Below are 13,333 nucleotides of genomic sequence, written 5' to 3'. Positions count from 1 at the left end.
GCAACACGCATCCAGATAGCTAGATAGCATGAATGTGGGCAGGGCCTAGGGAGTGATGAGATGATAATTGGCATTCCTCGATGGTGGTTCGAGAGTACCAGTTACAGGTAGCATCTCTCATCACGTTTTCCCGGGAATATTTTGTCCTGTAAACGCGGCGAACAAGTATTAAAACCATACGTATTCTTCTGACAATACTGAAAAGTGGAACAAGCTCTGTCTCTTCCTGAGCAGGAACGCGGAATAAGTTCATTGTAGGCCCTAAGCTTCTGAGCTGGACAAAAATTAACCGCAGCAGCGACCCCAACCCGTACTTACTGGTTACAGCTCCCCGCGCCGGGGTAGACAAAAATCTGTCGTCAATACACAGAAGCTGGCGAGACGTGCATGACTATATCATGCATGGCGTTGATTGTGTGAAAATCGTCTTGTATGCCAGTCAGTGAGGTGAGATGGAGTTTCAGAATCGACCACCAGCCTACCACGCTGGGATTCAGCGTTCAACCATTTCAACGAGAACAAAAACCGGTAAGTTGAAAAGCCTTTGCCCTTAGTTTAGTATCGACCTAAATAAATTATAGTCTAGTTCAAGGTGTCGGGAGACAAACATAGTAATAAGTAATGGTAGTTGTTGCGCTGCCCTCGTGGAAAGCCGTATCTACCTACAGCGACTGGTAAGCCGGCCCAGCCAGGGGTGCTAGTATGAAAGCACTTTGTAATACGTTCGTGCGGTTAGATTATAGTATTAGTATACCAAGGAGTTATCTGATAACTTGGGTGGACACAGACAGCCGTGTACCTTTGGGACCTTTGGGATATATAAGACGTCTGCTTTTTATGTTGACTGATCTGTGACGTCTCTTGAAGTTTATACCAGGGCAGACCAGGGAGGGGTGTGATCGCTCTCGCCACACCTCCCTGCCTACGGACGGTACTGTGTCAGTTTGAATTCTATCTCTTTACTATCTTTATTATTTTAAATCTAGACCTGTAGTGTTAAACCAACTTTATAAATGCCTTCCTTCATCAAAATCTCCACATCAATTTTGCTCTACCCACTATGACTATGAGTAAGACTTTTTTTTTTTTTTTTTATTCATGACCCATGTTGAAACTGTCATCTCACTCTTTAAATTCAGATGTATAAATAACAGTGGCGGATTTAGATTGGGGCGCACCGGGCGCCCCCTTTATTTGTTTTTCTAAACAAAAGAAATAAAAAGAAAAAAATGAAATGAAACTCAGAAGTAGCACCAGAAATGTTGTTTGTGCCCCCCCCCCCCCTTTATGGAATTCCTGGATTCACCCCTGAATAAAGTCCTCTTGAGAGAATGATGCAAGATAGCAGACTCATATCTGCCACCATAGTGACATTTCTCTTGCTTTCCCCCTCATTTTACAAACAAAATTTTTCTTGCCCTACATTTTTTTTTATTTTACCTGCCTGACAAGAGAACTTAGGCAAGCACTACTGTAGAGCCATGTTTCATCACTGCTACAGTCACCACTACTGACTGCTAATAAGCTATTAAATGCACTCATGCCATGGTGCATCAAGAGATTGTGCTGCCACAGTAATCCCATCTTTCTCTTTGTGTTTTCCCTCTGCAGCAAGACAGGCTGAAAGGTCCCGGTTTGAAGATCAGGTGAGATGCATACTTAAGTAGGGGAGGACTCATCTAGGTACGGTTTAGGGTGAACAAAAAAAATTACCATTTAATAGCCATCTCAGTAGCTGTTTCTACATTCTCTTTCTCTATTCATTATCTGTTTTTGAAAATCATGTGAACTTTAAAACCATAGTCTTAAATGTTTGATGAAAACTTTAACCCGTTGAGGATGGTTTGATTTAGGTACAACATGCATTTCCCATATAGACGCTTGCCCAAGTATACTCGGGACTTGTCCTCAACGGGTTAAACAGTGTGACAGAGATGAATTCATGAATTTGAGGGGAAGTCTTAAGCATAGTAATGGAAATTTGTGCTCAATGGCTGATATATTCCATGTGAAGGTCAAGGGAATGAAGTCTTTGGTCCAGAATTGAAAAGTGTTGAAAAATCTTGTGACTATAGAAAAATGTGTCTTCTTGTTCCCATACACTGTGTAGCTTCTATTGACATGGTGTTTTAGATCCTAATCCAAGAAAAGTCACATAGGGATCATTCACCTATTTTGCTTGTTAGACTGATGCTGGTCATCTGAAGTTTATGTTTATCCTCTGTTTTGCTTGTGTTTTTGTTCAATTTACATCTTAGACTGATTGCCCTGCCCCAAGTTTAACACAGAGCTACAAAGAGCTGGTACCAAAGGGAATACCTGGTAGCACTCATTCAGCATCAAGCATCTGTGAGGAGACAAGTTGTGCAGCTAGCATTTCTCAGTCACCTGTTTACGAGAAAGTGCTGTCACATTTCACACCTGAAGTTCCGGTGCAGTTAACCCCCACTGGCCCAGCCAAGAGGGCCCTTATTGGCCCTGAAGGAGGCTCATTGGAAATCTATGGCAATGTTCTTACATTTCCAGAAGGAGCTGTCTCTAGTCCCACAACAGTTGACTTTGGGTTGGTGTGGGATGCCAGATTCAGACCCACGCCACCAACAGGCTATCAAATGACAGCCATAGTGAGCTGTGAGCCATCAGGTGTAGTCTTTCAGAAACCTGTGCTGTTGACCGTGCCACACTGCCTTGTGGTTAGCCCAGACCAGAAAAAGATGATCCAGCCAGTTCTCCTCAGTAGCCACCACAAGGAAGGTAAGATGTGATGCTGTGGAGTGTGCTGGTAAATGGTACCGGTAGTATGGGTAGCTTGAGAAACCTGTACGGGAAGAATGAAATCTTGAATTGACTACAAAATGGATGTGTCATTGAGTTATTCGAGGCATGGTGTGATTAGATATCAAATCTGAGAAGTGGAGAATTTGTCTACCATTATGCCACTATTATTTTTCATGTGCATATTGATAAACAGGAACAGATTAGGACTTCTCCACGTTTATTGTTAGGTCATTGTTCAACATTTTATATGCCCATTTGATTACTGGTAGCTTGCACTTGCGGCACTATTACGATACACCAATTATATGATGTAATCAGTAAGATCATGTTTGATGCATTCTAAACATGCAGGAGAACAGCCAAGGTGGGAAGAAAGTGAAATTCATCCCACAAACTTCACCTTGAAGGAGAGAACCATAGACATCAAAATCAGCAATTTCTGCTTTGTGACTGTGCAGCTGCCTGATGGCACAAAGGTTGATGCCAAAAAGATCTGCATCATTCCATATTCAAGTGCAGCAAACTATGGGCAGGATCTGAAGATCCGAGTCCACATCATCGATGCAGTTGAAGCAACAGAAGAGGTAAGAGACATCTGTGAGCATCATGTTATCCATGACACATTATACAACACCTATTTAGAATGTAGCCATCCGATTTGTCGATTGCCCATCACGTGAAATTTAGTGAAAAGTTCCATTGCACGCTCTGGCTGTCAGCCATGCAATTTTGTTTGAGCAAAAATGGATAGCGCATGGCTGATGTCACCCATTTCCGTTGACTCCCGTTTTAAACCTACGATTGACCCCCAAGATTTTGTTCCATTGCATGACTCTGATGTTACAATAAACAAACATATGCCGCGCGCACTCAACAATTACAAGCACATACTTTTGTCACTCATTTTTGTCGAGCCCACCGGAGTTATGGGGAGGCTAAGGGATCGCCTGCGGCATCCGTCGTCCGTCCGTAACGCTTCAAAAACTTGATTATCTCTCTACTGAGGACTTTAATTTCAATCAAACTTGGAGGGAAGAGTGGTTATACAAAGTTACACATTTTACCAAACATGAAGGTCACTTCAAGGCCAAAGGTCTCAGGCAGGGGTCAATGAACTTTAGGGCCCAATGTCAAGTTTTTACGGCATGTTTCAATTACGGCTCATAACTTTTGATGTATATGTCCGTTGGTGACCAAACTTGGATGGTAGATATCCCTTGGGGAGTTGAAGGTCACCACAAGGTCAAAGGTCACAGACCGGTGTTTAACAAACTTTTAGGGCCCAATGTTAAGTTTTTACGGCACATTTCGATTATGGCTCATAACTTTTGATCCCTATGTCTGTTTGTGACCAAACTTGGCTTGTAAATGTCCCTTGGGGAGTTGAAGGTCACCACAAGGTCAAAGGTCATAGGCGGGGTCAATGAACTTCCGGGATTTAGAAAAACAATTTCTTCTCTGCGAATGGCCGAGACACATTTTGGCACTTGCCTTGTTGTAAACAACGTCGTTTCGCGTACATACGTACATGATGGTGACTGTGCGGCTACTCATTTGTCTTTCATAGAAAATGGTTGCCATTTCTGTGCTAAATTCAAGAATCTGTGTGGACCACATCTGTTGGCGTTCGAGGTGTTGTATAAAACAAATAGTGTATGGTCTTTACTAGTGCAATGGAACAAGACTTCACACGAGGTGAAAGATGAGGCGCACTATTGAACTCAGCTTGGCCTCGTTGAATAGAGCGCCTCTATCTTTCACCTCGTGTGAAATCTTGTACCATCGCACTCATGACCATCCACTATTTGTATACTACTGTAGGACACAAAACCTCTTTGTTTCCCTTTACTCAATACCTCTGCCCTTCTAACAACATAACATCCAGATCAACTAGCTTATTTTAAGTATTTTTCCCTGATTCTACTTTATAAGTGTGAACACTGATGTCACCAAATTTTTCTTGTGTTTAAAGTACTTTAGGTATAAATTTTCCTCATGATGAGTGTAGTTCACTACAAAACAAAATCAGTTTCAATGATGGACATAAAGGCATAAGAGCAGAATTAATAGAATTTAAGGACATTCAGACTATGACTCGGAAATATCATGTGTGGTTGTTTGATCTGTCGGAGCATGAGCAGACCACATGTTCTTAGGGTGTTATGATAATGAACACTGTCTTGATGATGTGACCATAACAGTCATTTTCCTTTAAGCTCCTCACATGTTCTTTCTTGAAATGTCATCATTTCAACAACATTACATGATATTAGTAACTTTGCTTCTCAGCATTTCTATGATCAAAGCAAATGACTACTAATAGTCATACAGTAGTCATGGGAATGACAGCTTCCCAGCTGAAGATGTTTCAAAGACATGTTCTTCCTTACAGCAGTTCAGACTAAGAAAGTCCAAGATACAATGTACAGTCATAAGATGTGGTTTTTGGTACCCTGCGATATCAAATAGAAATCTACCATTTCGTTTGATATGTTTTTAGCGCAGTACCCCGGGTTATCAAATAATGAGTGAAAGTAATTTTCAGTGCTTTATTGAAAAAGAGAAGAAGAAGGATTGTTGCAGCACTGTGCTCAGCAATAAAGCAGCGTCATAACATCGGTGCTGCTCATCACACACTACATCAGTGATCTCAGTGTCACACACAGACGACAACACTGCACTATAAACTACCAGTCCACAGAAGACATGAAATAAATAATCATCAGAAAAAGATTGTGGACTAAACAATCTCATTATGTTTCAAAATAATCATCAAAATGTGTCGTTATTATTATTATCTTTGTAATTACTGTTTTTTTTTCAAAGAAGTCATAGTATGGCTGAATTGGCATTGGGATCATTACTGACAACAGATAAAATTTGCCCGCCTTGATGGCAGTGCACAAAACTGTCCGCTGTACATCTTGCCGGCACAATGTGGCGCTACACAACAATGTAACCTGGGATATGGCGTGGTGCATCCATATGAGGGTAGATCCCTTGGAAAATCATGTGGGTTGTAAGTTTGCTTAGGAAACCCTTGATTTTAAAAGGGATCTACTGAGTGGGGATGTAGAGGTTTTTTTTCTGTTTGTTTTAGCCCACAATGTGAGCCAACCCATCCCTCCCATCCCCCCCCCCCTTTGGCGGTCCATGAGGTGTGTGTTCCAGCAAAATAATGAAAAATACACACACACACATACACACACACACACACACACACAGAACAAACATGGAAGTCAGCATTTCTATGATCAAAGCAAATGAGGACTAATAGTCATACAGTAGTCATGGGAATGACAGGTTCTTGTTTTTGTTTGGTTTTGTGTTATATGCTGGATGCCATGTTAGGTAAATGTAATGTACCACTTCAGTCAAAATGTTTTCTTATATATGTACATATATTTGTCAGATTATGAAATGAGTTTCTCTGACATGTTGCTTATTATTTTCATTACCAAATCAACTCTAATGTGGTAAACACTGCATTGCACAGAAAGTAAAGCAGAAGGAGAGTGAAGTTGGAGGGGAACAACTTGCAGAGTGCAACTTTCTCTTGCTGGGAAACTGTGGCACCCTAAATGTGAAGATAAAGTGGCACAACCGAGGATGGTCAAAACAAACATGTGACATCGAGGTATGCATTGCAATTTTGCAGTATACATGAAGCTACCAGTAGCACCAGTTTATTCTATGTATGTAGTACCAGTATGTGGAAGTGTTTAATGTGTAAAAGTGTAGAACCAAACTGAAACAGATCCTTGCAAAATGTGAGCTTGAAAAAAAAAGGAAACGAAAGGAAAATATGGTTTGCCTGCAAGGCTGCAGTCCTGGTTTCGCTCATCTCTTATATCAGCTGAGCTAAATGGCTCCAGTAGTTTTTGTGATCATTCATCCATCTTCTGGAAAACTTGTGGCTGGCTTGTGACTAAACTGGAGGGGGAGAGAAAGGTAGGTATCATAGTTCATTGTGATGTACAAATGTTGGTGTCCCACTGGGTCCCTGGGGCAGGGCCTGGATATTTCCTGATTTTGATTATCTTTTCTTTATCATCTTTTTGAAAACAGGTGTCTTGTTTTGACCATATAAAAAGGGTGGAGGTGGGGGTGTGGTTTGTACAAGTGGTGGTAGTGACCTATAGGGGGACCCATGGGGCAGGGCCAAGATGCCTCAAATCAGCAAATATTCATGATTTGGTTTAAGATGTTATCTTTTCTAGTAAACCAAGAACTGGACTTTGACACCAAACTATGCTAGAAGTATTGATAGGTGTAAGGAACATACCATGTAGTTTGTACAGTGATAGTGGTGCCCCTTTAAGAGGGTCTCTGGGATGGGACCTAGTTACTTGCAAGTAGGAGGGTGTTGATCAAATGGCCTGCATTAATCTCCAGAATCACAAGATTTGGGAAATAGTTTGCTTCATGTGGAGTGCCGTGAAGGTGAAATGTATTGCTTAGCAGAACACTTTGTCAGCCAGTCTGTCTTCTGTTTGTTTGTTTTTTTCGTACTTGAAGACACAGATAAACTTGGTCTGATTTTAATTTCTAATGACGCATATGATATTCCATGTCCTTCAATATCCTCAGGTTATAAAGCACCAGAATTAATTTCTAATAGATCTGCAATAACTGATACTTTGTCCCATAACACAGTTAATATTTACGACCATGTATCAGAGAACCAATTAAACTTTGGCACAGAAGAGTTTTTTAACCCGTTGAGGACGGTTTGATTTTGCTATAACACGCATTTCCCATAGACCCTTGCCCGAGTATACTCGAGACTCGTCCTCAACGGGTTAAAAGAGTTTTCATGTAGATTTGATGTACCACATTGAGAGAGCCTAGGGGACAAAAACAAACAGTTCAGCAAAAAAAAAAAAAAAAGACTCTGCCCATATTTCTGGCCTTCACATGTGGATACAAGAAGGCTTACTGTTTCAGAAAATCCTTGAATAAAATTAGAACTTGTAAAACTTTATTATGCTTTTGTGGGATGTGTAATGCATGGTAACACTGAAGCAATAATGTGTCAATCATATTTTGATCATAGATTTATGCATTTCTGTGTAAACGTAATCACTTCCCCTCATATTTCTTACCATTTATGAACATGTTATGGGAACATCATTTATGGGAGAAATCTATTGTGGTTTCAACTTCCTAAGTGTGGAGGAATTTCCTGTTCAAAACTGAAAGTTATCACTCACGCAAGGAACCTTGAAATTAAATGTAGTGTTGTGTACTCACAGTAGGTTATTGATATCAGTGAAGACAGGAAATGGATGTGACCTCTCTCTCTTATCAAAATTCTGAGCCTGAAATTTGTTGCATTTGAACAGTATCTTTTCTTTGGGCTCAAGAACATTCATTTCTGATTAATGAAATCCCTGTGTCAGTGTTGATAATCATGAGTAACAGAGGTGTACTAGGGGTAGGTTATTTGATTGGTCTGGTCTGAAAAGGGGGTGGACAGTGTGATCGATAATCGATAAAGTAGTTTTAGAAAAGTAAAAGTGGAAGAAGTCATTAATGGGCGAGAGACAGGCTGTGTGGCTGAGAATGAGGAACAAAATGTGTCAGCTTTTGCAAAAGAGAACACCTGCCCCTCTCGCAAGCCAAAATCAGATCATATTTACCGTTTTTTTAACGCGTAATACATGAAAGCAAAGCAAGTGATCTAACAAGTGAGCTAACAATCTATGACTGAATGAACGATAGAACGTACATTTCTCCGCAATATTAGTGCACATGTCATATTTTTCACATATTCTGCGGCACTTGAACCCAGATATTTTTCTCTGAGACCAGACTTTTCAAGGATCCACCACACAGGCGGCAATGTGCAATTTGTCCTCAAGTGTACTTTTCTATTAAGTGTAAAATATTTAAATAAAATTTACAGCTTTGGTCTGAATATTGTAGTACACTCGTATATGATTAAATTGGTATGACTTTCAAGATTTGGCTCAAAACTTCATATTTCATGAACACGTTTTTTGCTTCTGTGTTGGTCCTCCTAGATTCCATTCCGAGAAATGTGGGCATTTGATCATCATGTCAAGGAACTCTACCTGGAAAATACTGCATATTGCAAATCCTTCCGCTGTGAGATGCAGATTTATCAGGAGGGGAATGATAGTGTCATGCACATGCCTTTTTCAAAGGAGATTCAGGTAATTACAGTGCTTCAGAGGTACAGTATGGCTGTAAGTACTGACAATGTTATTATGTTTCTATTGAGCATCATATAAATATACAAGGTACAACAACTAAAATATGTTATTAGTATACATATCAGACCTACACATCTATGGCGTGAGTCTTGCTCCCTCTTGAACTCACTCGTGAACCCCATTCATGCAGAGCGGTATGAACCAGTGCAGTTCCTTAAGCCCAAAATGTTATTTCAAAAATCAAAAGGACAAAAGTAGAAAAAAAATATGATAAGCTGTGGTACATTGTACAAAAAATCCCCATAATAGCAGCACATACAAACTTATTTGCTGGTTTGTTTGTTTGTTTGTTTGTTTTTAAGAATGACATGATGTATTTATGTTATTAAACAATGCAAGTGTTGACATTCAAAATGGCCACCGACCTGTCTATGATGGCCATTTTTGTTGTTTCCCTTGGATGGCTGCTATATACAGGTTTGACTGTTTATATATGTAACAGTTTGTTGACTTGTCAATATTTACTTACTCAAAGAATTGATAAGAAATAAAGCATTGCCAAGATTAATGACTTTTTTTTGTATAGACTTTAGTGATTTGCTGCTTACGCAATGTCAACGTATGCAAGATTTATTGGTTGTCTTGATTACAGAGTTATCAGTCCCATTTGAATCAAGCATCACAAAGAGAAGTAGAAAATATGCACCTTTCAGGCAGATATCAAATCACAGGGCTGTAATTGTTAGGTCACTTGCTTCAAAACTAGACTTTGAGGACTTGCAGGAAAACAGCAGAGAGTCCTGTTCAAGCCCTGTCAAACATATCAATACTATCTTATGCAACATAAAATGCCTGCAGAGAATTCCCTTGGAAATGTCACTATTCTTTGATGAGTGTATGTTACTATCTCATCATTAATTTTATCAATTAATTATTTTTTTAATTAATCATTGATTAGTTGACTACAGATGGTAAGATTAAGATTTTATAGGTTTTAAAAAGAGTTTGGAAACAAGAGGAAGCACTGAGTAGAAATAATAAGGCGCTATTTGTTTCTAATGTTTCTCTCTCTCTATGCTATCATCTGTTTGGCTGTTATGACATGAGTGTTTACCCCAAGTTACAGCCTGTTCAACAAAAAAAGAGATAACATACAGGGCTTATATACCATTTATTGGAAGATGTGCAATAGTGAGAGTAATACTGCCCTACTTTGGCAAAAGGAAGCAAGTGACATACCCTCCGAATTTGATTTATTGATGTTTTCATAATTCACATAATGAGCTCTTCTTCCAGGCCAAATTTCATGCAGAAACACTCATCCTTCTAAGAGATATGTTAGATAAGACATCATGATAGTCCATTGACGTCAGTGTAAATGACAGACACATTTTGCTCTTTTACGAGAAATGTCACTTTTGTCACTTGCTTCCTTTTGCCAAAGTAGGGCAGAATAGTTTCAATGAGATTGTGCAGTATGTTTTCTATGTGTGTTTCTCCTGTTGTCATTCTCTTTCAGATCGATTTACAGAAAGCATGCTTGAAAGAAATAGAATCTCTGTCGGAAAACCAACACCATCCTTGCCCAGATTCCAAGTCTCTCAGTGGAGACCTCGTCAGCCAGGTGATGCTACCTACTGTGCCACCACCGCCCTATGTGCCTGAAGACCTTCTCTCTTGGTCATTTTCAGATTGCAGAACCCCGGCTAAGTGTGATCAAGTGGCTGGATGTGCATCTGGTACAGAAGCAGAAATTGCACCTCTTAATTCTTTGACCATGACAGGCCTTCCCAACCAACGATGTGATACCAGTGACAAACGCAACCAAAGCGTGTTGCCTCGGATCTGTAGAGCTGGTTCCACATATGACACAAGTACTCCAATCCAGAGTAAATTTGTTGGTGATAACCAAATTGCCAGACCTACCAACAGCTTGAATCTAACCTTGCAACCCTTAGAGCCAGATATATCAAGTGTTGGTAATGAAAATGACCAACACAGAGCTCATTGCAATACACAGCTATCAATTAGTGATGACTTGGGAAATACAGAAAGAAAAAACACTGCTGTCTCTTTGAACAAACAAGCTTTTGCTGTAACTCAGTTCTTCATTGGTAATGTGACAGTTCAGGGTGAACGTAAAGGCCTGACATTCCAAGCCAATCCCAGCATTATTCCAATGTCACTGCAGAAACAGCTGGGCTCTCATCTAGATAGCAGGACATCTGTTGCTGCCAGTTGGATTGACCTAGCCAGACATTGGGACCTGGAAGACTATTCACGAGATATTGAGAGAAAAGACATATCCAATCAGGGATTTGCATTCCTTACTCTTGCAGCAGAAAAGCAGAAGTTCAAAAGCTTAGCAGAGTTGAGAGAGGCATTGGATGAAATAGGCCGAGATGACTGTGTTGAACTTGTGAAGGAAGAGGAGATTAGAGCAGGGAAGAGGAAACACAGTAGTGAGGCCTCTGTGGAAGCTATGGAATGTGACGAGTCCCCTTCACCAAAATCTGACAAACCCGGAGAGCTGGTTGCTGTTGAACCTCTGACTCGTGCCTTTTTCAGCCAGCTGTCTGGCGGTTTGCCATTTTGTGATGATGTTTTCCCAACACCATTATCTTCCATTGAGCAACTGCCTGCTTCATTCAATATCCGGACCACCCCAGGACCAAATACTCAAGAGACAAGAGATGGCAAAGTTACCTGTGGTACAGCTCTTGTGTCTAACCCTGCTACCCAAGCCAGAGGCAGTACCAAGCTTCTCAGAAATACCTCCAAGGATGGCATGGGCTGTGGTGCCAGTAATCAGGCCCCTGCTAGAGATGTGCTGGCAAGTCATGGCTTGGATAGAAGTGAGAACACAACTCCAGATGGACAGTAAAATTGGAATTCACTGTAACAAACTTTTTATCTGTTATTTTTAACGGGTAATCAAAACCACCACACATTTAATGGGACATATTTTTGCTAAAAAATTTCCGTTGTCCCCATTTCTGTCGAAAGATGATAACTAAATCCATAACAATAGTCACAGGGATTTCATTTCTACAACAGAGCAGTTACTGGCTAACGAAACCCACATACCTTTTGCCCATAGTGCCATCTGAACATGGGCCTCGGTGCCTCCAAAAGTACTACAGTACACTCCCATTACAACAAACATTGTTATACCAAAATTTCATTTATATAATGAAGTAAAACTTCAGGCCCCAAAATTGTCATCATTAAAGTCCGTGGTGCAAAATTTGCTTACAACAAAGGTGGTTATAGGAAATTTTTCATCAAAACAAAGTCATTTTGCCCCCCACTTTTTTTTTTTTTTTTTGGGGGGGATAATACATAGGAATACTTACGGTCTTACCACTTGAAAAGAAAGAAAGAATAATGCAATTTAACATTCCAGGGGTGGTATTCTGAGGCCGTAATTAACTTCATGATTAAGTCGAGAAGTTAATAGGCCCTTAATCATGGGCAAAATCAATATTCTGAGGACGTAATTAAGGTATGATAAAGTCCCCTATAATTATCTTAGGTTCCTCTCGTCTAATTGTTATTCCATCCAGTCAGATGTGTTGTTAGAAGCCAAAATGATGATCACGCGCGCAAATATGCCCTCATGCGCGCTCCTCCACACACCCCCTGTAATTACAACGCAAGAGCTCGGTGCGCACACTCCAGTCTTTGATTACAACCCTTCACCTACACACGCGAAGAGCTCACATAAAATGACAAAATTCATCGAAGATCGCCTTTATTTCTTTTTTTCTCTGAATTCTGTGGATACCATGACAACAAGACTCAATCGCTCCTCGGTTACGGAAGACGTTAAGCATCGTTTTGGCCGAGAAAAAATGCTGTAATGCGTGATATCGGAGTAGTTAATGACACTCTTTGGTATCATTAAGTTTTCCATTAACTTTCATACTTAATCACACGCTCAGAATACCAATTTGTAATTAACTCTGTGATTAAGTCCTCTTAGAAGTGCAGGCGTGTCAATACGTGCAAGCGCGTAAGACTTTCCCACCAAAATGCTTGTTGTCATGGTAGTTATAGACCCCCTACTTAATTAAGATCTCAGAATACCAGTTCGGTAATTAAGTGCTAATCAGACACTTAATAAGCCCTCAGAATACGGCCCCTGAAGTTATACAATTCAATGGAACCTTGTGTTAACAAGCTGCTTGGGACTGTTTGATTTTTGTTGTTATATCTGTTATCTAGTTATACCAGTGATAAAAGACCTGCAAAGTTACCTCAATATAAAGGTACAGCGTATCTGACTATATCCAACTTCAAAACAATGTTACACTGTACCTGTCCATGTGTATGTATTGTAGCTGAATATTTCAATGCAGCTGCCAGTACTTTAT

At 40.2% G+C, this 13,333-nt stretch overlaps 1 protein-coding gene across 1 annotated transcript; it reads left to right on the top strand.

Moving 5' to 3' along the window:
- Nucleotides 1-373: 373 nt before the first annotated feature.
- LOC140232840 (uncharacterized) lies at nt 374-11,841 on the top strand. Its single transcript, XM_072312958.1, has 7 exons — nt 374-528; nt 1,612-1,646; nt 2,259-2,754; nt 3,130-3,362; nt 6,275-6,415; nt 8,805-8,957; nt 10,477-11,841. The coding sequence occupies exons 1-7, from the start codon at nt 453-455 to the stop codon at nt 11,839-11,841; spliced, it is 2,499 nt and encodes an 832-aa protein (XP_072169059.1). The 5' UTR covers nt 374-452.
- The last annotated feature ends 1,492 nt before the right edge of the window (nt 11,842-13,333 follow it).

The sequence above is a fragment of the Diadema setosum genome, chromosome 1 (assembly GCF_964275005.1).
Source record: "Diadema setosum chromosome 1, eeDiaSeto1, whole genome shotgun sequence".
NCBI lineage: Eukaryota > Metazoa > Echinodermata > Echinoidea > Diadematoida > Diadematidae > Diadema > Diadema setosum.
Note: the sequence above shows the minus strand (reverse complement) of the source record. Positions and strands in the feature narration are given on the sequence as shown.